Source organism: Chelonia mydas, chromosome 6, assembly GCF_015237465.2.
Source record: "Chelonia mydas isolate rCheMyd1 chromosome 6, rCheMyd1.pri.v2, whole genome shotgun sequence".
Taxonomy (NCBI): domain Eukaryota; kingdom Metazoa; phylum Chordata; order Testudines; family Cheloniidae; genus Chelonia; species Chelonia mydas.
Genome location: NC_051246.2, coordinates 113595076 through 113618168, shown reverse-complemented (window position 1 = coordinate 113618168; position 23093 = coordinate 113595076). Strand labels below are relative to the sequence as shown.

Sequence of the window (23093 nt, the reverse complement as noted above, 5' to 3'; positions counted from 1 at the left end):
CTAAGGGAAAAAGTTTCCTACGCTTGTGCACGCGACGCGCGCACACCTAATGTGGAATGGACATGAGCAACACATCTCGAAGAACAACAGTTACGAGAAAGTAAGTAACCGTTTTTTTGTCTTCCATATTCCAAGCCACTGCCCCAACCACTCGGATATCCTTCCTCTCCTCAAGCCTTGTTATTTGTTGCAAATTCCACTTGCCCGATGAGCTTTCGAGATGATACGATGAGCAAAACAGGTGCAACATTTTTTGAAAATGTTTACTATCTGTAAGCAATTTGTGGGCATAGATGGGAACTACTTTGTGAATGCTTTTGTTTATGGGAGGTAGTTTGTTACACATCTGTAATGTTTAATAACTGAACCAACAATATTTATTTAGGAGTTCATTTTAGAGTGTAAGACTCCCAAGTGATGAATGTAAAGAAAGTTACAGTTCAGCAGACCCGCCTCCTGGAACTTATAACTATATTGCAAGTGAATTTATGGAATCTGGAGGAGTAGATATTTGCAGTGCTCTTTTGTTGTTGTTGTAAAAAGTGCAATCCCAAAGGAGGTAGATTTTCCTTGCTGCAGGAATAGGAAGATGTTTTATGGCTTAAATGTAATAGGTTCAGGTTTGTTGTGAAAGGCGAGTGACGCCGTGTAATAGCTAATATGAGTAGAAGAAATGTATTGGAAGGATGATGATCTCATTCAGGATACATACTGTGCTGTTTTGCATGATACTGTAACACAACAGTTACTTCTGAAGAAGGACTTGGACTGACTAAATAACTGTTCCAAACTTTCCTGTGTTTTCACAGTAGTTTTGCTTGAATTGAATACAGATTATTATAAACTACATCAGTAAAGATAAAATGGTTGAAACAAACTGATTTATTCAACTAGATCTTGACAGAGAAAATATGTTGGAATTTTTGCCTTTTTGCTAAATTTCCTGCTGTTTCAAAGACTATGCTACTATACTTGGGACATCTAACATATGTTGGTTTTTACTATTTTTCTGAAAATAATTAACTTGAAACTGAAGAGGAATCTTGCTTGGTTTCTGTACTTCATTTATCATGTGGATGAAAAGGAGGCAGCAGCAGTAGTGAGTGAAATTGCAGGTTTAAATCTCCTCCCTCCCCTTCTTCTCCTCCGCAACACTGTGTAGTTATTTTAATAGTGAAGGGCACTTAGCCATAATAGTTTTCAGTAAAATAAACATTTAGAAGTTTTAGAGAAGATTTGTATCTAAAATGCAGGCTGTCAGGGCGTTCGGGTTTTTTTTGTTTTTTTGCAGATTATATAAATAGCTTTTTAAAACCTTTATGTATGTAAGTTAAATGTTTTTGCACTATAAAATTAGTTTATATACAAATATTCTCAGAGGTTTCTATATGGAGAGGCTAATGTATGAATTTATCGTGCTCTCCTGTTCTGTATGCTGTATGTAGCATGTGTTAAGCATAATAATAGGTTTTAAAAGATATGCATAAAACATACTGATCTAGAGCAGCGCTGAGTTCTTAGTTATCAGGAGTCAAACTGGGGATGGCTTGTGGTGGCTCTGAAAATCAATTATTTTCTTAAAGGTTGTCATTTTGTACTCCAAGATCTGAGCTTTCGTTTTGAAACAAAAGTGTTTAGCCTTATTGTTGGGATGATGATCTTGAAAATGTGAACAGACATAACCTGATGCAGTGATGTTTTCCTGAGTCTGCAGACATTCTTAACAATAGCTCTGAGAGGTGTGGATTGCGTCCATATGTCTTAGGCAGGAAGAGAGGGGGCAGTCTGAAGTTTAAGGATGATAATTTAAATGTCAACATTGCCAACTTTGACTGCTGATCAAAGCATACAAGAAGGAAGGACTTTGAAGATCTGCACAGTTTAATGCCAGTGGTGTCTCATTTTGGTATAAAGTCTGTGGTTCATGGGAGAATACCACCTGTTTTTTCCATTCTGACCCTTGGAGCCATTGAGCAGGGAGAACCAGGAAGCATCTGTGCCCTACCAGTCAGGAGCCAAGCCTGAAATCCACCAAACACAACAAAGATCAGGGATATCCTGAGCCCAGCTGGGGGATCCAAGCCCAAGAAGATCAGCTGAGCCCAGAGAGTATCGGAGCCCTATTGATAGGGAGTCATGCCCAAGGAACACAACAGAGCAGTTGTGACTATTTTCAACATGTGCACAATATACTAGGAGCAGCATTTCATTTTGGTATCTTATCTTTGTGTCTCTAAGTGAGCATATGCTGATTTGTGGATGGAACTTACTTTTCTTTTCCATTTTGAGCCCTGCTTTAATATATAGCTCATTGTAAAATGTCTTGGCCATTTAATGGTAATAGTAAGCAGGAAGCTTAGACAAGGTATGAGACCTATAAGGGAGAATACTGTGGAAAAGATGTCTGTTACAGTCATGCTACTTAAAAAATTAGTACAAACTACTATCTAGGATTTTCTCTTTTTGGTAAATCAAATTAATACAAAAGTGTTCTGTATCTGATCTAGACATTATGCCAGTATTTTTATACCCCTTCGTTTTAGGGCCACTATTCCATATCCTACCCTATTCATCACCTATTCATCTTTTATAAACAGCTTCCATTGATGCTGACATTTACTAGGAGTAGGGTTACTTGGGCTACTATTTCCAATATGAACTCTAATTCTGCTCCATAATATGACCAGCAGGAGGTGTTCACCGAGTGGACGGTCTTTTTCTCCTCTGGAATTTAAGTAAGTCATGTCTATACCATACTGACGCCTTAGCAGCTTGCAAAGGAAATATTCCAAATTTGGATCTCCCTAGTGCCTGAACTGCTTTCATGCATCTGAGCTGATTTTGTGTGTGAGTGTATGTAATAGTATATACAATTCATATATTCAGTTAAACTCAATAGTTAAACTCAAACTTGCACATTTGTTCATTTACTGTAGGATAAGTGATGACAGACAAACAGCTTGTATTCTAAATTAAAATATGTCTATAAAAATTATTTCCAATCTGAATTTCAGGATAGATATAAAATAAAAACTTGAATGGAAATAATTTGGGTTCCCTTTACATAAAAATGAAATGTAATTCAGAGTTCAATTTTAATTCAAAGTTTGAAATAATTAGCAGATATTGAGGCAGAATAGTATACTGGAATGAGTTTGGTTATGAGAATATGAAACCTTCCTGAGTTCTGATACTTGCTTTGCTATTGACTTCATATGTAGCATTGGGCAAGTAACTTACCCTCTCTGTTCCTGATCTGTCAAATGGGAATGATACTTAACTTGCAGGAATGTTTTGAAGGATTAACTAAGTGTTTGTGCGGTGCTTTTACAATAGGAAATGACTATGTGCATATTACTTTTTATTATGCTATTACTGGGTGCAAATGGATAAAAAAGACACTCACCTGAAAGGAACATTTTAAATATTCCGTGTTGTAAAGAATGACCTCTCAGGAAGACTATGAAGTTACAGTGATATTGTTAAGATATTGTTATACATAAAATATAAAAAATGTTAAAATGGCATTATTTGCCATTCCTCCCCTCCCTCTTCCCCCACCTCCTAGGCAGCAATCCCTGTTGCAGTATGAATATACAGTAGTTTTATGAAAGTCTGTTCTTGTGACTAGGGAACTTTTGCTTCTTTTCATTCTATACTGTGAAGGGCAACAAAGAAGCAGAAAGCCCACCTTAATATGAGCTTGTCAAAATCGTTGTTTTCCATTCCCCACTACTTGGACCTCAAAGAAACTACTCTGCAGGGACACAAAGACTGGAGATCTGTAGCTTTCAGAGCAGTGTGTACCAGAGCTGGAGGTCAGTTACTCAAGTGCCCTGTTTCTCTGTTACCTGGCGGATTTCAGAGCAGGAGTTTTCCTCTCTTGAGGTTGGGGCTAAGATACTGGTATGGCAGGATCTGTTGGCAGCTCAGATCATTACAGAACTATGCAAGGCAACCTGGGAGGACCAAGGAGCAGAGACTCTGAACCAGGTCTCCTCTCAGATGCCAGGAGATGTGGGGTTTGGCTTAGATTTCCCTGTGATTGTTGCTTTGCCCTGTCTATGAATCTTAAAACCTCTCTTCCCTCATGTAAGCATTGTTTTGAGTTTCATCTCACAACACTTCCGGAGCGTTTTTTAACTTCCTTTGATTTTTCTGTGGGAGTGATTGTAATGGGGTAGGATATGTTGTACATTTAACTTTGTTATTAATAATGTAATCTTACACATTGGCTCAAATGCTGCATTGAATGTAGAATGATTACATTGGCAGCACAATAGCCTGCCTGTTTCATTACTAAACTTTGCTGATTGCATTACATTTCAAACCAGTTGTAACAAAAGTTGCACTATTTTCGCCTACCAACTCTTCCTACTATTCAGGTGTTGGTATACTATGTTCTGTTTGACAAGATTGTAGTGCAGTTCTGGTATTGCAACATTCATTTATCTAAGCGTAGCAAAGCAGATATTTGGTGAGAGAGATAGAGAAGTTTTGACTTTTGGAATTTACTTTAGTTTTATTTTTTTACTCCCACTTCTAAAAAAATTCTTTTTATGAACATGTTTCACAGAGTAGAAGGCCTGAGCGTGTAGGTACAAATGACTTGGTTTTTTTAAATAAAAGACTATGAAATTATTGAAATAATTTGAATAGTAATTGGATTCCTGTTAAAACAATATAATACTTAGCATTTCATATCTTCAAAGTGCCTTACAAATTGTAAATAATATTCAATAATTGCTCCTCATTAACAAAGTGTTAAAATTGTCCAAATATTGGATGATTTGGCTTCAGTTTTGTGAAGGTTTTTGTTACCTTTCACAAGCAAAATTTGTTAAAACACAGCACAGTAATTTATTGGCCTCAATTTAATTTTTATTAAATCTTCCTAAAAATGGATCTTAAGCAGTACTAGGTCATCAAAAAATGGTAGCTTTTCTATTTATATATTTTTCTCATTTCTATTAATATTTATTGCCACTAGAGAAAAACTGCTTTCATGTGCTGTTGTGGGGGAAAAATAGGATTTTTAACTCTTTAAAGCTTGTGATGGCCATCTTTGTGTGTAATCCTTATGAGGAATTTTCATGACTGTCTGAAGCATGAAAATCTTTACTTTCACTGGGAAGTTAAAAACAAAGAAAGCCCCGTGTGCATTCTTATATATGTATTGGCAAAAGTCAGAATTGTCTTTAGGATTTCTTAGAGAGGACCACTGAGATGATTCATGATGACATCACATGTAACTTGCTCAGTTTAAATAAGGGCGGAGAGACCACCTTTAGGCCAGAAACTGGAAATCTGCCATAAAAATTCAATAAAAATAAACACATTTAAAATAAATACTTATTGAACCTAAAAGATGTATCTATTCCAGCTTTTCCCTTTCTCTGTATCTTTTCCCCCCTTTTGTCTCTTTCTGTCTTACTCATTCTTTGGCATTGTACCATTTTCGTTTTTGTGTACTGTTTTCTGTTCTCTCTTTTCTCTTTCTTTGAGTTGCAGCATTTGTTTTCTCCTCATTCTTTGTCGTCCATATTTGCTTCCCTTCTTCATCCACTTCCTTGCTTTTTCATGTTAACTTTTCTCTTCCACCTTGTATTCTATTCTTTCCCCATGGTATTATCTATCTTCTGCCTCCCACTGCCTTCCTTCTTATAGAAGTCCATCCTTCCTCTTCTGTTATGGGAGCTCTTATTAGGGATGGGGTGCCTCTCTTGCTGCCCCTCTGTGGGCATGTGTGCACTGCCTCTCAGAGCAAGCATTCCAGCCTTGGTCCACAGACTTAGAGCTGTAAAAATATCTGTGTAGGACAGTGCTTTGATGTGGACTTGGGTTGGAGCTCGGGTTCTCAAGTCCACCTCTCCCCCCAGGCTTCAGAGCCTGAAAGACTCTTAGATTTTTAAAGAGACTACACTTCGAATAATAATTGTTAGAAACTAATTCTTGCATGTGCTTTTGCTCACAAAATACATAATTCACCATAATTAAGGAAAAAGTCTCATCTTAAAACAAAACAAAAAAAAACCACCCAGGAACATCAAGTATTTGTTACATTTGGTACATGGCCAAGAGATAACATATAGAACAAATGCCTCCATAGAACCAAGGGTATTCAGAAACCTAGAAACAGAAAACAAACAAGTAAATTACATATTATGAAATTCTGATCTTGTGTTTCTGGAAAATCTGATTTGTGGCATTTGTAATCCCTTTGCTGGTTGCTTTTTAGCTGCAGTCCAAATGCGTAAAACTCTGGCAAAGCTCAGAGAAAGAAAAGAAAATGTATTTTAGATTTTAATTGGGACTTAAAAACAGTCTTAGACTACTGATGTCTGGTTTTTGATGTCAGAAAATTCAATGTCTGTAAACAAATAATTATCTTAATGTAGTGCTTTGTGCTTTCTACAGGTTGGGAATCCACGTGTTGAACTCACGCTTTCAGAACTTCAAGATATGGCTGCCAGACAACAGCAGCAGATTGAAAACCAACAGCAAATGTTGGTTGCTAAGGTAAAAATACAAAGGAGTGGAAAAGAGACAAACTGCAACAATTTAAAGACTTAGATAGGCTGTTCATAGATAAAATTATATATAGATTTCCTTCAACATATGCATATAATAATTTTCAAGAACTTGGAAAAATACACTACAACATTTTGAATAAAAGAGCCTGAGAAATCTGCTGCATTAATAAATACTTCTAAATCCAGGCAATATAGAACACTACAGCTTAATAAACAGTAGACATGGAAAATTAGTATGACTCCCTAGTTATATGCATCTTTAAAAGGATGAGTATATTGTTGTTACCTCTTTGTATTAGACTCACTTCCGAATATATAAACATGAACGTTTGTTCAAAGTTTTGTATTTCTGTGAAGCATTTTTTGACACTATTAATGATGCTATATAATATATACAGTACGTATTGCATGCTTGGACTGCAGGACTGAAATATATTTAAATGGATTTAAGCTAACAGAGTTTGCTGTATTTGCAGTTCTCTGGAAGAAATTATATTGGAAAAAAAAGAAACATTTCCCGTGTTTGCTCAGTGCATGGGCTGTCATTTAGAGAGCTGGAACTTTATCTTATAGCAGATCTCCTTATCTTTGCCTGTCTAAAATCCTCTACTGACCATTGTTTGCTTCCTTTGGGAAATTAAGTAATGGACGGTTGGAAGACATTTTGCAACAGCAGGAAGCATGCTCCTAGCAGCAGGAAACAAATGCTTGCGGAAGCTTCACAGATGTGTTGGAATGAATGTTTAGTCTGAAATTGTTTTTGGTGTACATTTGATGTTTGACTAAGTAGCTTCAAAAGCAGTGTGCCCTGTTTCTATTTTTTTAAGACAAATTTGTGTAGGCACAAATTATAGTAGGTTTTTCTGGGAGTAGTGTTGTATATTTTAATTACATTTTACTATCATGTGTGATTTTATTTATTTAGAAAAGATGTATAGGCAAGAAAACCATCCAAAGTTGATAGTGAAGTTTGGGTTTCTTTAAAGTCAAGTTTTGTTGTTTGTTTGTTTTGCCGTTATCCACCTATTAAAAAAATTCCTCTAAAATTAGATTACATGTTCTCCTTGTTTTGGCAGGAACAACGTTTACGTTATCTGAAGCAGCAAGAACGCCGTCAGCAGCAGTCTATTTCTGAGAGTGAAAAGCTTCAAAAACTTAAAGAATGGGTGGAGACCCAGGAGTCAAAGCTGAAAAAAATACGTGCCATGAGAGGACAAGTGGACTACAGCAAGATCATGAATGGCAATCTGTGTATGTGGATATTTCAAATCTATTTCCATTGTTAATTTCACTGATGATGTTTTGTACCATAACTTGCAAATATTAGTATAGCAACAGGATATTGAATTGAGTATTTGTTCTATTTTTAGAAAGGGTCTTTCACAAGTGAATTAATTAAATAAATTTTAGTAAATATGTTCAGCTTTTTGCAAATTATGTTAGCATGTTATAAGCATAAGTTTGTATGCTATGTTAAATTGATGGGAAAGTGTCCTGTATATAGGACTACAGTTTCCAATAGCTGTATGTTTAGAACCATGAAAATGCACAAGACAGTTGTACTGGTATTTCATTTGGTTGTTGTGGTGTGTGTTTGTTTGTTTTTTTTTAAATCATAGCTACTGAAATTGAACATATCAGTGCCATGTTCCAGGAGAAGCAGCAGGAGTTACAAGCAGCAGTGTTAAAAGTGGATCAGTTAACTCAGCAATTGGAGGACTTAAGGAAAGGGAAATTGAATGGATTCCAGTCTTATAATGGACAGATGACAGGACCTGCTGCTGTAGAATTAAAAAAGCTGTACCAAGAACTACAGGTAAACCTTTAACTGAGACATTTTTCACAGTATCTGTAGATTAACAAAAATAATACTTACTTCCCCCACCTAGTGTTGCAACTAGTGTTGTACTTGGTTTTGGGAAACCCCATTAACCAGTATGATAGAATGTGTGTGTTAATTTGTAAGGGCACATTAACTGAATAAACCTCAGGTAAGGGAACTTCATTAATTTTCAAAACCACTTTTTTTATCACCACTTTGTTATAACTTGTAAATAATATAATCTGTATAAATGATTTGAAGAGGATTACTCAGCAGTGAAGAGAATGTATATGCAAAAATTGAACTCTGCATGTAAAACTGGTGCTTGTTTCGGTTTTCCTTTTTTCTAAAATTTATGATCTCAGACTAATATTTCAGATCTTAATCGTTTCTCTTTTGTGCGGTAGTAGGTATAGCAAACATTGTGTAAGCTTCTTTCATAGCTAGAAAGTATGATTAAGCAGTGAAAATATCCATTGTAAAGTGCAGTATGAAAACATAATAGTGAATATATGATATAATTAAAATGTGTAGGGGCTAAATAACAAGCCTGTCCTGATTATATTTTAACAGAATCACCAGAAGTAAAATATAAACTGCAAATACAAGAAAAATTTGCAATTACTCTCTACCTTATTTCTCTAAGTATACCTTTATAGCTATAGTGTAGCTCTTACTAATTTAGAAGGTAAAGTATTTTGTTTACATTGCTATGGTTTCTGGTTTATATGTATGAAATTACAAATATTTAACTACATGCCATATTGCCAGAATTTCATCGATTTTATAATTTGCTTATAGTGTTTTGTGGTTGAGATGTGAGCTCTACCATGTATTAGTTTAAAAATGTGAAATACAAGTAATGCTTTTCAACAAGTCTCACTTTCTTGACATGCATGTATTTCTTTTATCCTTAGGCTCTGAACCTTTGAGTATAGATTGACGTGATTATTTATTTTTTTTTTTAAATGGGGACACTCTCTTGTATGATGATTTCATGTAATTGGGATATGCTCTTTAACAATCACTAAAATATAATATAATTTTTTTCTCTGAAGTGGAGGGAAACTTCATTTAAAGTATGATACCAGGTTGCACAATTTGAAGCTTAATCTAATCTTTCTTTCATTTTTATTTAATTGAAAAAGAAGTAGCTTTTTTCCCCCATCGCTTACACTAGGTGCATCTCTATTTCTGGAGCAATTCGAAGTGCAAAGATGCTTAGCAGATTGCTGCTGTCTGTATTGTTGCTCGTTGTCACTTTGACCCCCGACATATTTATCAAGATTTAAATTTGCCTCAGTTTCTTTGCATGTAACATCAACATGGGAAGTGGAGAACTGGGACAAACTATCAGAACGATTGAAGGTGCCAAAGAGAGCCAATGGGGAGACAAAAAAAATAATTATGAAGGACGCAATGATTTATTTTAAACTGTAGAGGTAACCCAGCCCCTTAACCTTTAGAAGCCTTCAAATGAAGGTTTCACCTTAATTCCCACATAGAAAGGAAAATCAGTGTCTAGCCTATGCACCAGCATTTCAGTTAGAATCCCATTCATGTATCAAGAGGTTTCATTTGGAATTGGAAGCAGAATCAGTAGCATAGCTTCTGTTGTTGAAACTGACATTTTCTTTAAATATATATATATATTTTTTTTTACCATCCAGGTAGTTAAAAATTGACTGACTTTAAGAAGGTTTAAAAAGATGAGCTTACTATGAAGTTTTATATATGATTTGGTTTTTATCTCATCAGTGTTCCTTTATGAAACATGTTTATGCTTAGATGCTTGGAGTTGCCATAAATTAGGTGATTCATCATATACTCATGAATGTACAATTGCTTCCTATGATATATTTGCTTCTGCTTCTTTTTCTAAAGAATTGTCTTTCAATGCAAATGTTACAGGCTATGTAGAAGTGTAGACTTAGAGCCAAGAACTTAATCTACATTACTTCATGTCTTTGGATATCTTATAAAATACTTTATTTCACCTGCTGTCAAATTATCTACTGTAATTATAACAATTGCATTTTTAAAGATTCGTAATAGGCTTAACCAGGAGCAGAACTCCAAGCTTCAGCAGCAGAAAGAACTTTTAAACAAACGTAATATGGAGGTGGCTATGATGGACAAGCGTATAAATGAGCTGCGTGAGCGACTATACAAGAAAAAAGTTGAGGCACGTCAAAAAGAAAACATTCCTGTAAGATAAACTATTAAAAGGGCCACATTTTAGTGGTTTCAACAACCTAAGAGAGTCATAAAATGTAACTTTTTTCTCCCGCTGAAAAACCACAATTACAAAAACACTTCTTTTGAAAATAGTAACCTTTAGAAATCCAGAATTTTGTCATTCTTTCCACTGACATTAGGAAAATCTTAGATTGCAGTGTGTTTCCTTTTATTTTTATGTTAGGAACTAGGATATTGTTTAAAAATTGCAACAGTAACAATATTTCAGAAATGAGGGCTTAATTTTTGGCTTTCCGTCATGGCATTTGTTAGGTTTGGATAATTGGTAAAATATTTGTTCCCAAATATGAGAATCACCACCTCCAAGGCTGGAGCAGAAAGGTGACTTTTATTTAAGTGGTTTGATGATCTGCCCGTAGTTGAATAACCTGGACAACCAGTGCTTAATTTGTGCCAGGGCTTGCAAGGCTGAGCCCCGCCACTTCTAGGCTTGGCAGTTCATAGCCCTGTCACCTCTGGGCTTGCTGTATCAGTTATAAATGTAAAAAAATTGCTTGAGCCCCGGCACCTCTTTCGTTACAAATTAAGCATGGTGGTCAACTGCATGCTGGATACTGTATGTAGGGTGACCAGAAATCCCAATATTAGGGGCTTTGTCTTATGTAGGCAACTATTACCCCCTTCCACCCCAAATCGATTTTTCACACTTGCTATCTGGTCACCCTAACAGTACATTTGTTTTCTGATGGTATGCACCTCTGGATGACCAGGTAAAGGCCCAGATGGAGGGGCCATTACAGTTAGATTCACTTTTGGTTTTCAGTGCCCTATTAGGGCCCCAACCTTATAATGTCTGGAGGTGAAGTAAGCCCTTAAACAGAAGGAAAATATTTTTCTTGTGGAAAATATAGCTGTGGTTGAGAACTCTGTATAGTTTCAGGTGGACGAAGTCTGTTTTATGGAGTAGAAATCTGCTTTTCCGGTTCAAATTTGATTAACAAATTTGAGGTGACTTGTCTACAGTGCATAATTCTAGATTGTTTAACTATACTTTTTCTTAACACACTAGAAATACCTAGATAAATAGACATTTACATCATTTTTGATTTGTCTATTTTAGTTAAATCGTATTAATGGAACATCATCGCCCCAATCATCTCTGAGTGCTTCAGGAAGAGTAGCAGCAGTGGGGCCTTACATCCAAGTTCCTAGTGCTGGCAGTTATGCTGTACCAGTAGACCCAGTGAAACCACAGTCTCTAACCATCGCTTCCACTGCAACTCATGGGAGATCAAAATCTGGTAAGTATTTAAGCGTAATGGTTATTAAAATATTTGGGGTAGGAGGAGGCAAAGGAGTGGTCCTTGGCGATCGCATGTCTTGACAATCTTCTCTGGTCAAAGTGAGCTAGGCTTCTCAGTGCTGTTCTGTGAATTGGGCATATTAGTCATTCAAGATAGATCTGAGGTATTTTTGTCTCTTCTCACTCATTCTTCCTAAGAGGCTGAGTGTATGCTGTCTCCACGGCTTTTCCAGTCTTTTACGTGGCTAGTGAACTGAATATGGCACCTACAAAAGAGGAAGTGCAATTGTCAGAAATGTGACCATGAATAATTCTGCTCTACGAGTGTTTGCTTCTAAATAATGGATTTTAAATCCGTTTGTATTTTAAAATCCAGTATGTAACTCCAATTTAATCTGTAAATACAATACAACTAATTTTTGCAGCGTTTTGTTTTCATCTGTTTAAAAAAGTATTCTGCTTTGTCTTAATTTTTTTTAATTTAAGTAGTATTTAATTGGGCAAAATACACTGCTTCGCAAAAAATGAAGTTGTAATAGATTTCTATTCTCAGGTCTGTTTCCCCAGAAAGAGGAGAGCTTGCCAAAATAAGTTTGAAAATGATTGATTGGTTCTGGCTCTGGGGTGTGTCTGTCTTGTGCTACTTCTGCAGTGGAATGTCCTTTAGTATTCCAACTGCCAGGTCCTTTCTGACTGTGGCTAATGAAGGAGCTTCTCTGCAGTCATATCTATAATATGTTCTTCAACACTATGGCCCCCCAGGTATCCCATAATTAACAATTCTGTCCATATTGTAATACTCCTTCTCATCTGGGGCCTGGTGTAGGAAAGCACCCTGTCATCTATGCCATGGGTGCTTGAGCCTATTGGCTCACATTCTCCTAGAACTCTCTGCACTGGCAGTGTCTTAGTAAAGTCAAAACTCTGAAGAATGGGTTGGTAACAAAGACTTAAGACTGAGAAATGCACAGTCCTAAGCCTCTGACCACAGTACGTGGATTGGGGTCACCTTTCAAGTGAGATCCAAAAATGGGTGGGAGGAGCCATTTGAGCCAATCATCTGTAATAGCTAGGCAGTACTGCATGTATGTTTTAGAGTAACAGCTGTGTTAGTCTGTATTCGCAAAAAGAAAAGGAGGACTTGTGGCACCTTAGAGACTAACCAATTTATTTGAGCATAAGCTTTCGTGAGCTACAGCTCACTTCATTGGATGCATCGATGAAGTGAGCTGTAGCTCACGAAAGCTTATGCTCAAATAAATTAGTTAGTCTCTAAGGTGCCACAAGTACTCCTTTTCTTTTCACCTATGTTTTGATGGTTGGAATTGAATACCCCCTCAAGGCTTGGACCTTGCTCCCTGGGTTGGGAGTTGAACCAGTCCATAGGACATACCCTAAGTACTTGCTTTTGGATGAATGCAAACTATGTTTAGATGGATTGGCCATAAATCTTGCTCTTCAGCTGTAGTATTAGAGTGATCTATGAATATCCTTTTGTGATATCAAGGGTGTTAAGGTATTTTGTTTTTCCTACTATATCTAGTAGCTCATTCCAACCTGGGCATAGGTTTGACATCAAATATGGACACTTTTTGTTCACTTTCTGGAAGTTGGTACAAAATCTTCTAGACTCTTCCTCACTTACTCAATGATGGGGTGTGCATATCCTGTTCTTGAGGAAAATTAAATCAGATATTTATGGTGATTTAAATGTGGAATGAAATGACAGATTAGCAGCTCCTTTGTGTTGGCTTCTATTTTGTTGCATGTAAGTCTTTTATGTGGAAAGGGTCAATTCATAAGTTGCAGTTTATATGCAAACACCATTTTGGTATTTGTAAATCTCACTGTTTTTTTAGATAATTGCATATGTACTTCTAGAGCTGCTGTATGCTACCACAGGGGTTATTCTGCATTAGGCCTTTTCAAACTGTAAAAGAGAGATTGTTCTCTCTGAGACTTTGTAGTGTAAACTGGTTCTTACTTTACATGTTTATGATTCTAATTGTATTTAAAGCAAATTTTTCAAAAGAGCTGTATATGAAAATATTGTCTGTCCAGTGCTAGAAAAAAAAATGAAATTTGAGATTTTTTTATTTCAAGTGTCGTGTTTGTTTCTGCATTTCTGAGTTTTCCTGTTCTAATTTCTGCATTGCCATTATATTGTAATTTTTCCACCACTTTTTTTCTTTCTTTTTTTGTGTGACTGAATCTGCCTGTCCTGTAGAGACAGATTATGGGTGTGTGAAAAAATCTCCAGGAACCTGGAAGATTTCTGATTTAGACATAATAGTGGATCCTATTCTGTCACCTCCCACTTCCTCTCTTCAGTCTGCTGTTCAAAGTGTCATCCTCCTGGCACCTACTCTGTTTGACACCCTGCACTGTGAGTGTGTAGATGATAGCTGGCTAACTAAGAATGCCAGTTTTTAATATGGTCATCTGAGCTCATGCATACAGATGCATATTAAACAGCAATTTTAGAAATTGTGCTGTGTCCTGGTATGCAGTAGATACACTATTGTAATGTAAACTTTCTAGGAGGCTAATTTGGGGATTAAAAGGAAATAAATGGATTTGGGGCTAATTCATCCCTTGAGTATTGCCAGATGAGTTTGCCCCATTGAGTGTTTAGGTCTAAAAAGATACTGAAAGGAATAGTTACAAAAACTTACTAGAAACTTTGTATTGGTCATCAACCTATGAATTAGGGTGGATTCACAAAGTTGGGGAGACTTGGCATGTGTAGGCTTACTTTGGAGACAGGATTATGTGTGAGGCTATGAGGGTTTATATAGTCTGCTGCGCTGGGAATTGGGAGATCTGATTTCTGGTCCTGGGTGAAATCTCAGCCCCATTGAAGTCAATGGCAAACTCCCATTGACTTCAGTGGGACTAGGATTTCACCCTTGCTTTTGCAATTCACTTTCTACATGACTGTGGGTAAATAAAATGGGATAAGTATTATCTCCTGTTTATCAAGTGGTCTGAAATCTATGAATACAAAGTTCTATAAAAGGCCCAAATATAATAGTAATAGTGAAATCAAGAATCTTCAGATTGTTGGTTTACAGTATATGGTTACTGTTAGAATATACTAGTAAAATGACCAAATTAGATGAAAGTAAGTGTGTGTGTGTGTGTGTGTGTGTGTGAGAGAGAGAGCGAGAGAGAGAGAAGCTGGGCAATAGCGTTAGCGGGAGTGGCTGAGGGATATGGAAGGGAAGTTGGATTTTTGGGGGTGCATGGGCAGAAGATGAAGGCAACAGAAGTGTTGGGAGTGCTGGAGGAGGGACTAGCTAAGGGAAGCTGGGTTTGTGGGAGCGTCTGGGTAGGGAAAGATGGGGGAAGCTCAGAGGCTGAGGGAAGATGGAGGCGGAAGGGGTGGAGGGGAAGGATTTGAAGATGGCTGGGGTTACAAAGGGTGTTGGGGGCAGCTGGATAGTTAGACTTTTAGGAGGATCCAGAGGGATAACTTGATAGTTTGGAGGAAGCAGGGGACAGCTGGGTTGGTGGAGGTGTCTTGGGGAAAGAAGTAGCTGGAAGTGGCTTGTGATACCTAAAGGAATTATGGGCAACTGGGTGGGGTGACTGAGGGCTGGGTAGGAGCAGGGGGTAGCAGGGACCTGTCAGGGGAGCAGGTCAGCTTGGTGAATGGTGGAGTCCAAGTTAGGAGACTGGCTGGTTGCTGAATAGGGGAGCCTAGGGCCAGTACTGCATCCTCTCACCTTCTGACCTTGCCTTTGCCTCCGCTTGCTGCTGCTGCTGTTGCTGCCCAAGGATTGGCAACTTTGGCTGGATGAATTCCTGGAGGTTTCGTCACATATCATCTTTAATTAAAGATTAATCTTTAATTCCTGGAGACTCCAGTACAAACCTGGAAGGTTGGCAACCCTCGCTGCCACTGTCAAGGTTTGCTTGTTCCTAACAGCTGGTCCTTCTCTGGTCAGATGCACCAGAGGGAGCTGCAGACAGCAGCAGCTTAGCACCTCTAGACAGCAGCTTCTAGCGGCCAGAGCTGTAATTGTAGGCTGTTACTGCAGTTTAGCTGAATGTGTGACACGCAGTTTAGGTGGTAATGTGAGAGGCAGTCTCCATGCATGTCTAGCTCTTTGAGCATTCTTTTTAAACCTATGTGCATGTGTATTTATAAGAGTGAAATATGTTTTAAGATGTCTTGCTATTTCTTACCCCTTAAATAAGTTTAGTGCTTCCTTGTTTTCATTCTTACCTACTAAATCTAAATCTTCATTCCTTTGTTTAGTGTAAATAGGATATAGGAACTGCTGGAATTGAACTATGAACTGTAACCGTAATAAACATGCTAGAATTAAAGAACATCTTAGGTATATCGTGTAGTAAATATTAATCCAATGCACTGTTCACATTTAGAAAAATTACCCTTATTTAGAGGCACGTATTTTTTACTTTTGTCTTTTTTTGGTCTTACTCTTGTCACCTAGATGATGGTAATAAAAACAAGGTGCACAGTTTATGGACAGTGTCAGATCTTGATGTCGGCCCTGACTACAGCACTTCCTGGCATTCTACAAACTCTGAAAAGCAGTTTCTGGACTGTATGTTACACAAAGTGCTTTGGGCAAAAAAATCTACAATGGTCTTAACTGTATTTAAATTAACAATCAGAAAAGCATTCTTATCCCAACATAATTATCTCTCAGAATTCAACCAAGATTGACTTGAAATTAAAATGTTGTTATAACTTTTTAGTGTGGAACATTTAGGAAAGGTAATTTAAAAGATAATTACTAGGGCAGTTCACTTGCAGAGAGTGTAACTTTCAAATGAGTAAAGGATAGAAAATAGATCACAATCATGTGGGCTAGGGTAAAGACAGATTCACGAGCTGATTAAACTCTGAATGTGGGCTGGCATGGTGGAAATATGGGTTGCTGAACGGTCTCCAGAGTCTAACTTCTTTAGAAATTGGATGTTAAATAAGAGTGGCTCAGGTTCATAAGCCCTAAGATGAGTGACGTAAACTGCATTGTATCTACCACACCCTTATGTGGCCTATTTGTGGGGTAGCAGTCAAATTGTTTTTGGAAAAAACTGTACAAGATAGAGTATGGTAACAAATCTGGAAATGGAAAAAAGGATCAGTGAGAGGCCTAGATAGAATTTCTCTGTAAAGTTGAGATGAAGTGGAAGGCTTTGTCACTGAGTATCGCTGACCTTCATTTGGTCTCCTCTCAGTGAGGTTCCAGGAATCCCAAGAAATTCCCTTTTCTCCACATAAGACCTGGCATTTCAGTTACCGTCCTCTGGTAAAGTAAGGCTGTATGTCCCTCTTTCACAGGCCATCAACACTACTATTAAATTGTTTTGCTGTGGTCACTATAGAACAGTGGGAGAATGAAAACAACCGTATCCACTTCATAGAGCAAGAGTGAGTCTAGCAACTGAAATATGATCTTTTAAACAGGAGAACAAAGCACTAATTCAAAACTGTTTTACAGTGTAACAGCATAGGTCTAACTTTCAGATAGTTTTAAAACTTTTATCCTAGTTGGGAAAATAGAAAGTAAATTGTTTCCTCCGGTTACTAAAATTGTACACTAAAGCATTAAGGACTCAGTCAAGTTCTAGCTACTTCAGTTTACATGCAATTGTGCATAATATTTTTGCATGCAATGAATAAATATGCCTGTGGCTTGAAATTTTCAACTGATTTAAGATGAATTTCTGAAAAATTAAATCTTTAACAGGGAGACACTATTATAATTACTGAAGGTAGTGGGAAGAGAAGAAAGACATTAATGTACACTTTGGGAGATTTTTGTTTTCTGGAATTAATGTAGCTACAACAGGTCTTTACTTACACCTGACTGCATATCAATGACTCTGGGCGAAATTGTGTTCAGTTCTACAGGTGCAAATTTGGAAAAACTCCACTGAAGTTAATGCAGTTACTCATGATATACATTGGTATAATTGATACATTGCAGAATTTAGCCTTGTATCTTGGTAGTTCACCAAAAATTATCAAATATTGAATGCTAATGGCATATTTCTATGTATAGATGAACTTTTTAAAAAAAAAGTTTAATTTTGGAATATGATAGCTGAAATTGCAGTTAGCACCCAAATATTCACCATCTGTCATTAGAGCTGATTTTAATACAATTAATTTGAATGTCAAAGGATAACGAATAGCTTGTTGTTCCTGGTTGTTAAGCTTTTATTCTGTTCTTCTGGATCAGACACTAACACTGAGAGCTTATCTGATTTTTGGCATCATATTAATCCCATTGTGATTAAACTAATCTGAATAATGGATTCCACTTCAAATGTTTTGTTTACGGTGATCAATATTGGTAACCATAAATATCACATTTTCCCTCTATTTCAAGCTAATGATGGAAACTGGCCAACGCTTAAACAGAGTTCAACCCCTGTGGTAAAACCACCTCAAATCTCCAATGCAGACTGGAAGGAATCAAGCATGGATACTGCTTTAAAACAAGGAACTGTATCCAGTCAACCTTTGCCATCTTCAGTATTAGGAAGTACTGATAAGCTGGTGGGTTTCGTATGTGGTGCTCTTTTGTTTTGCAGCATATAAAAACCAGTAAACTCATAATGTCTACCAAAATTGTGTAGTATTTTTATAAATCTTGTTTGCTAAAACTTTTGACTATGACTTTGGCCTCTCTAGCAGGGTTTGCCTCAGGTCTCTGCTCATCTCACTTCTTCCCTTCCATTTATCAAAAATGTTGCTAATAAAATCCTCTTCATCTCCCTTCTTCAAATTCTTTCACTGTCTTCTTGTCTCTTATCACATCAAGTTTCAACTCCTGTCCCTCACCTTCGGGGTCCTGTGTATTGCCACTCATGTACATCTCTGCTTTCACTTTTTCCGACTCTCCCCCTCAAGCCCTTTCCTACTCCTAATTCTCTCCCTTTACATGTTTTGTCTCCTCCTCCCTTCTCAGTTTCACACCTTTCATGTTGCCACTTGCTGCTGCTTGGCATAACTTCCCATTTTTCCACTAATCACCCTCCCTCTTCTTTTCCTTCAAAATCCTTTTTAAAAAAATAATCTTCAAATCCATCGTACACTGAGCCTGCCAGTGTTATCTTTTTGTGTCCTCTGGTGTTTGCACCATTGCTCAGTGGTTTGTATTTTTCTTAGACTGTAAGCTCCGACAAGTGACGACCTTGTCTTAATTTCTTTTCTTGAAGTGCAGTGTAGATTTACTGCACTTTATTACCAAATGGATTTTGGGGTCAAACTTGCAAACTTAGGTGCCTAAAGATATGCGCTTAAGTTTGAAAATTGAGCCCTTGATGATGCAAATATTGTTTTGATTCATATTTACATATTGCAATTGGATATATCTTACAATGGGCTTGTAAGATGTGTGCATACTCTTTCGCTCTCTGATACATATTGGTTCTCTTGATCTTTGAGTCTTCTGTGGAAAATTCTCCTAAAAGCATAATGTCTAATACAATTTTAAAAAACATGCTTTATAATTGTGTGTATATATGTAAATACATATAATTTATTCCTTGTCCTTCGGGAATATGAATCTGACTAGTTAAGATGTGCATGTTTTTGCTCGTAGTTATTTTTATTTTATTTGAGATGGTGCAGTCTGCCCAGTTTTTCATACAATACTTGTATTGTTCTTATTTAGGGCCTTGATATGGGGAAAGTGCCACCTACTATCCCTGGTGTAAGTAAGCAGTTGCCTCAAAACTATGGAACCTATCCAAGCCCTGTTCCTTTAGGAACAGGTTCTACAAATTCACTGGAAAGGCGGAAGGAGGGCAGCCTACCAAGACCTGGCTCCAGTATAACAAATCGGCAAAGACCTATTCCATTACCACCATCGAGCAATATACATCAGCCTAGTTCCTCACAACAGATACAACAGAGAATTTCTGTACCTCCTAGCCCTTCTTATCAACCTTCTGGTCCCTCCTTATTTCCTGGCGGAGATGGCAGGCCTGAGCTCCCTTTAACTGTGGCTATCAGGCCTTTTCTAGCTGATAAAGGATCAAGGCCTCAGTCTCCAAGAAAAGGACCTCAAACAGTGAACTCCAGTTCCATCTACTCAATGTATCTTCAGCAAGCAACACCACCAAAGAACTATCAACAGGCTGTATACAATACCCTAAATAAATCAGTAAAAGCAGGTAGAATATATATATTTATTGCCTTTCCCTTTGAAATAGGCTACTGTTACCTCAGACCTACTCAGTAGACTTGCTTTTTGATCTGTTTGTAATAAATAATAATTTAATTGAGATTAATGTAAATACAGTTACCTTAAAAGCATTATTTTGTTGTTTGAATAGCTTGTCTAAATTTAGAGGAAAGGAGGAGGATTTTGCTTTTTCTTATTCAAACAGTATGGCTCCACAATTTAATTTAACCCCATTTGTAGTTTTTGAGGTGGCAAATAGGCATGTGCTGAGAGTCATCTTTATTTTAAAACATACTAACTAACTATTGGAACAATATGGATTATATTAGATGTAATACGTTGTATTCCAGATATTTTTACAGAGATTGATTTAAAAAATACAGTCTCTGGCAGGGTTTTCTTTACAACAACCCTTCTCTTACCATTTGTCAATGAATAGTTTATAACTCTATCAGAAGTATCTCCATCGCTAACAGATGAATATTGATATCCTAGTTTGATCAGCCAACTGGGTGATAGGTTATGACATAACCTAGCTATTGACATATTTTTCTTCTATATTGATTTATGAACAAACAGCAGCATGCGCATCCAGCAGCTTATTGCATGACCTTTTTGATATAAATTCAGAACAGTCCCTCACTTTCATTTTCTCCTCTTCAGTTTATGGAAAACCTGTTCTACAGTCTGGTTCAACTTCTCCATCACCTTTACCATTCCTTCATGGATCTTTGCCCGCCCACACATCACAGCCACAATCTCAGCCTCAGATTGAGTTCACTGAAAAAGATCAAGAGCTGGAAAACATTCCACCATCAGGTGAAAATAGCAATGTGGAAAACATTCCTCGCCCTCTCAGTCCTACTAAGCTTACACCTATTGTGCATTCACCCCTACGATATCAAAGTGATGCTGATCTTGAAGCTCTTAGAAGAAAATTAGCCAATGCTCCTAGGCCATTAAAGAAGCGTAGCTCTATCACTGAACCTGAAGGGCCCAGTGGACCAAATATACAGAAGCTATTATATCAGCGCTTTAATACACTTGCTGGAGGAATAGAAAGTGCTCCTTTTTATCAACCAAGCAACCCACAGGACTTTATAGGCAACTTAGCAGATGTTGATAATGGAAACACCAGCACCAATGGCAATGTTGAAGAACCTATTTCTGTGCAACCCACAGTTGCTCTTCCTGATGAACCTCCTCCTTCATCAGATGCCAATGATAATGAATTACCTTCTCCTGCCACTGAGGAACTGATTAGCACTGAAACCACTAACCAAACCTCTGAGACAACTGAAGACAATAATAACAATCCTGCTGTAGTCCCTTCCACTGAACAGTCACCCAGTCCCATACCTGAGGTCAGCTCCCCAATAGAAGATGAAGTTCCTGTGCCACCAGCTGTTCCTCCTCCACTTCCTCCAGTAAGTGACGGCAGAAAAACAGTTATATTGCGTATTACTCTTGGCCTTTGGAAGTTGCTATACAGTCAATTATTCCTGCAGTGACTGGAAGACCATGGGATTATGCTAAATGATCTAAATAGCATAAGGTTAATGGTATCAAAGGAATAAAGGGAAAATGAACATAACACCATGGTAGATTCCTATGGATAAGCTGACAAAAATGCTGTTTCTGTACTAATATTACTTCATATGCAACTCTGGCTAGATAGTAAGGAAATGATGCACATACTTTGTAGATGATCCTGCATGTTCAGGGTCCTGTGTATCATCTTTCTGAAGAACTTTATCTGAAATTACCCCTTGCCAAGAACTGAATTCCAGAATCAGACTTAAATTTAAAAAATGTTTTCAGACCTCAGGGTTGCAAAGATAACTGTAAACATGAACCTGAGTGGAAACTGCTGCGCTGATGCTTTTCTAGTTCTGCAGGCAGTCTGAAAAAACAGCTCTGGGTGGTGTGAACTACCCATATTCCCCTCAATGGGGAATTATCTCTACACCCTAAAAATGACAACATAAATGTCAACATTGCTGATTTATTTTAGCAGAAACATCCATCTAATGTGCTTATCCCACAATCCAAATTATCCTCCATGTTTCCCCAGGTGCCACAGCCCCCAACTGCCCCCCTTCCAGCTGCCAAAGCCTCCAGTTTCAGCTTGGCACGTCTACAACACTATTTGTCTTGTCAAAATCTGCACTATGTAGAGAATTGAAAATGTGGGGACAGCATAAAATAAATTGGATTTAATATAAAAATATTACTCAGCTACAATGACTGTATTATTTTCACTTTCATATTGAATACAGGTTTCAGAGTAACAGCCGTGTTAGTCTCTATTCGCAAAAAGAAAAGGAGTACTTGTGGCACCTTAGAGACTAACCAATTTATTTGAGCATAAGCTTTCGAAAGCTTATGCTCAAATAAATTGGTTAGTCTCTAAGGTGCCACAAGTACTCCTTTTCTTTTTATATTGAATACAGTGAGCACATCTACTTTTTCATTTATCTAAAGCTGTTATAGAATCCAAGGTCCTTGCTGAAGAATTTAGGTCCAGCTTGGCCACGGAGTACACACGGCCTTGTATGTATCCCCTATGGGAACAGGTGAAAGTGATTTTGGGGAGAAGGGGGAGATAATCTTTTTTCCCCAAACTTAAGTATAACAGAAATTTAAAACACATTTCAAAACCCTTCAGCCTGTAGTCCACATAAAGCATAAATTGCTAAAACATTTTGCTGGAGCCTGGGAAAAATGCATGAGTGGTGTAAAATACTGTTTAACAAAACAAATTTTAAAATGGTTCAGTTTTTGTGAACATGTTTCTTCTGGAACCACTGGCTAGAAAAACACATAAAATAGTCTAGTGCTGTGCAGGCTTTCCTTCCTCACTGCAAACAGCGTAGCAAATTAATGTATCTCAGTCCTAACCTGTAATGAACACTCCTGCTAGCTCAAACCTGAGATTTTCCCGAGCAGAGACTGCCAGTCATGCTGAATCATTTAATTTGTAATGAGACCAAAGTCTTGCTAGAGACTAGGATGAGCCCACCAGACTTGCTTTCATTTGTGATGTCTGAGATTTAAAA

The 23093-nt window shown here is 37.4% G+C and overlaps 1 protein-coding gene across 11 annotated transcripts in view; it reads left to right on the top strand.

Moving 5' to 3' along the window:
* The window catches only part of PPP1R13B (protein phosphatase 1 regulatory subunit 13B), a 144480-nt gene that overhangs the window by 108350 nt on the left and 13037 nt on the right, over positions 1–23093 (top strand). For 4 of the 11 annotated variants that reach the window (XM_043547994.1, XM_043547995.1, XM_043547998.1 and 1 more), the window contains 9 exons: positions 6418–6519; positions 7610–7784; positions 8153–8349; positions 10400–10564; positions 11675–11855; positions 16321–16434; positions 18232–18401; positions 19522–20023; positions 20698–21461. In XM_043547994.1, the coding sequence (XP_043403929.1) occupies positions 6418–6519; positions 7610–7784; positions 8153–8349; positions 10400–10564; positions 11675–11855; positions 16321–16434; positions 18232–18401; positions 19522–20023; positions 20698–21461 (2370 nt within the window). Of the gene's footprint in view, positions 1–2597; positions 2736–3666; positions 3819–6417; positions 6520–7609; positions 7785–8152; positions 8350–10399; positions 10565–11674; positions 11856–16320; positions 16435–18231; positions 18402–19521; positions 20024–20697; positions 21462–23093 lie in introns of all 11 variants that reach the window. The other 7 variants (XM_027825355.3, XM_037901022.2, XM_043547996.1 and 4 more) reach the window with 3 other exon arrangements.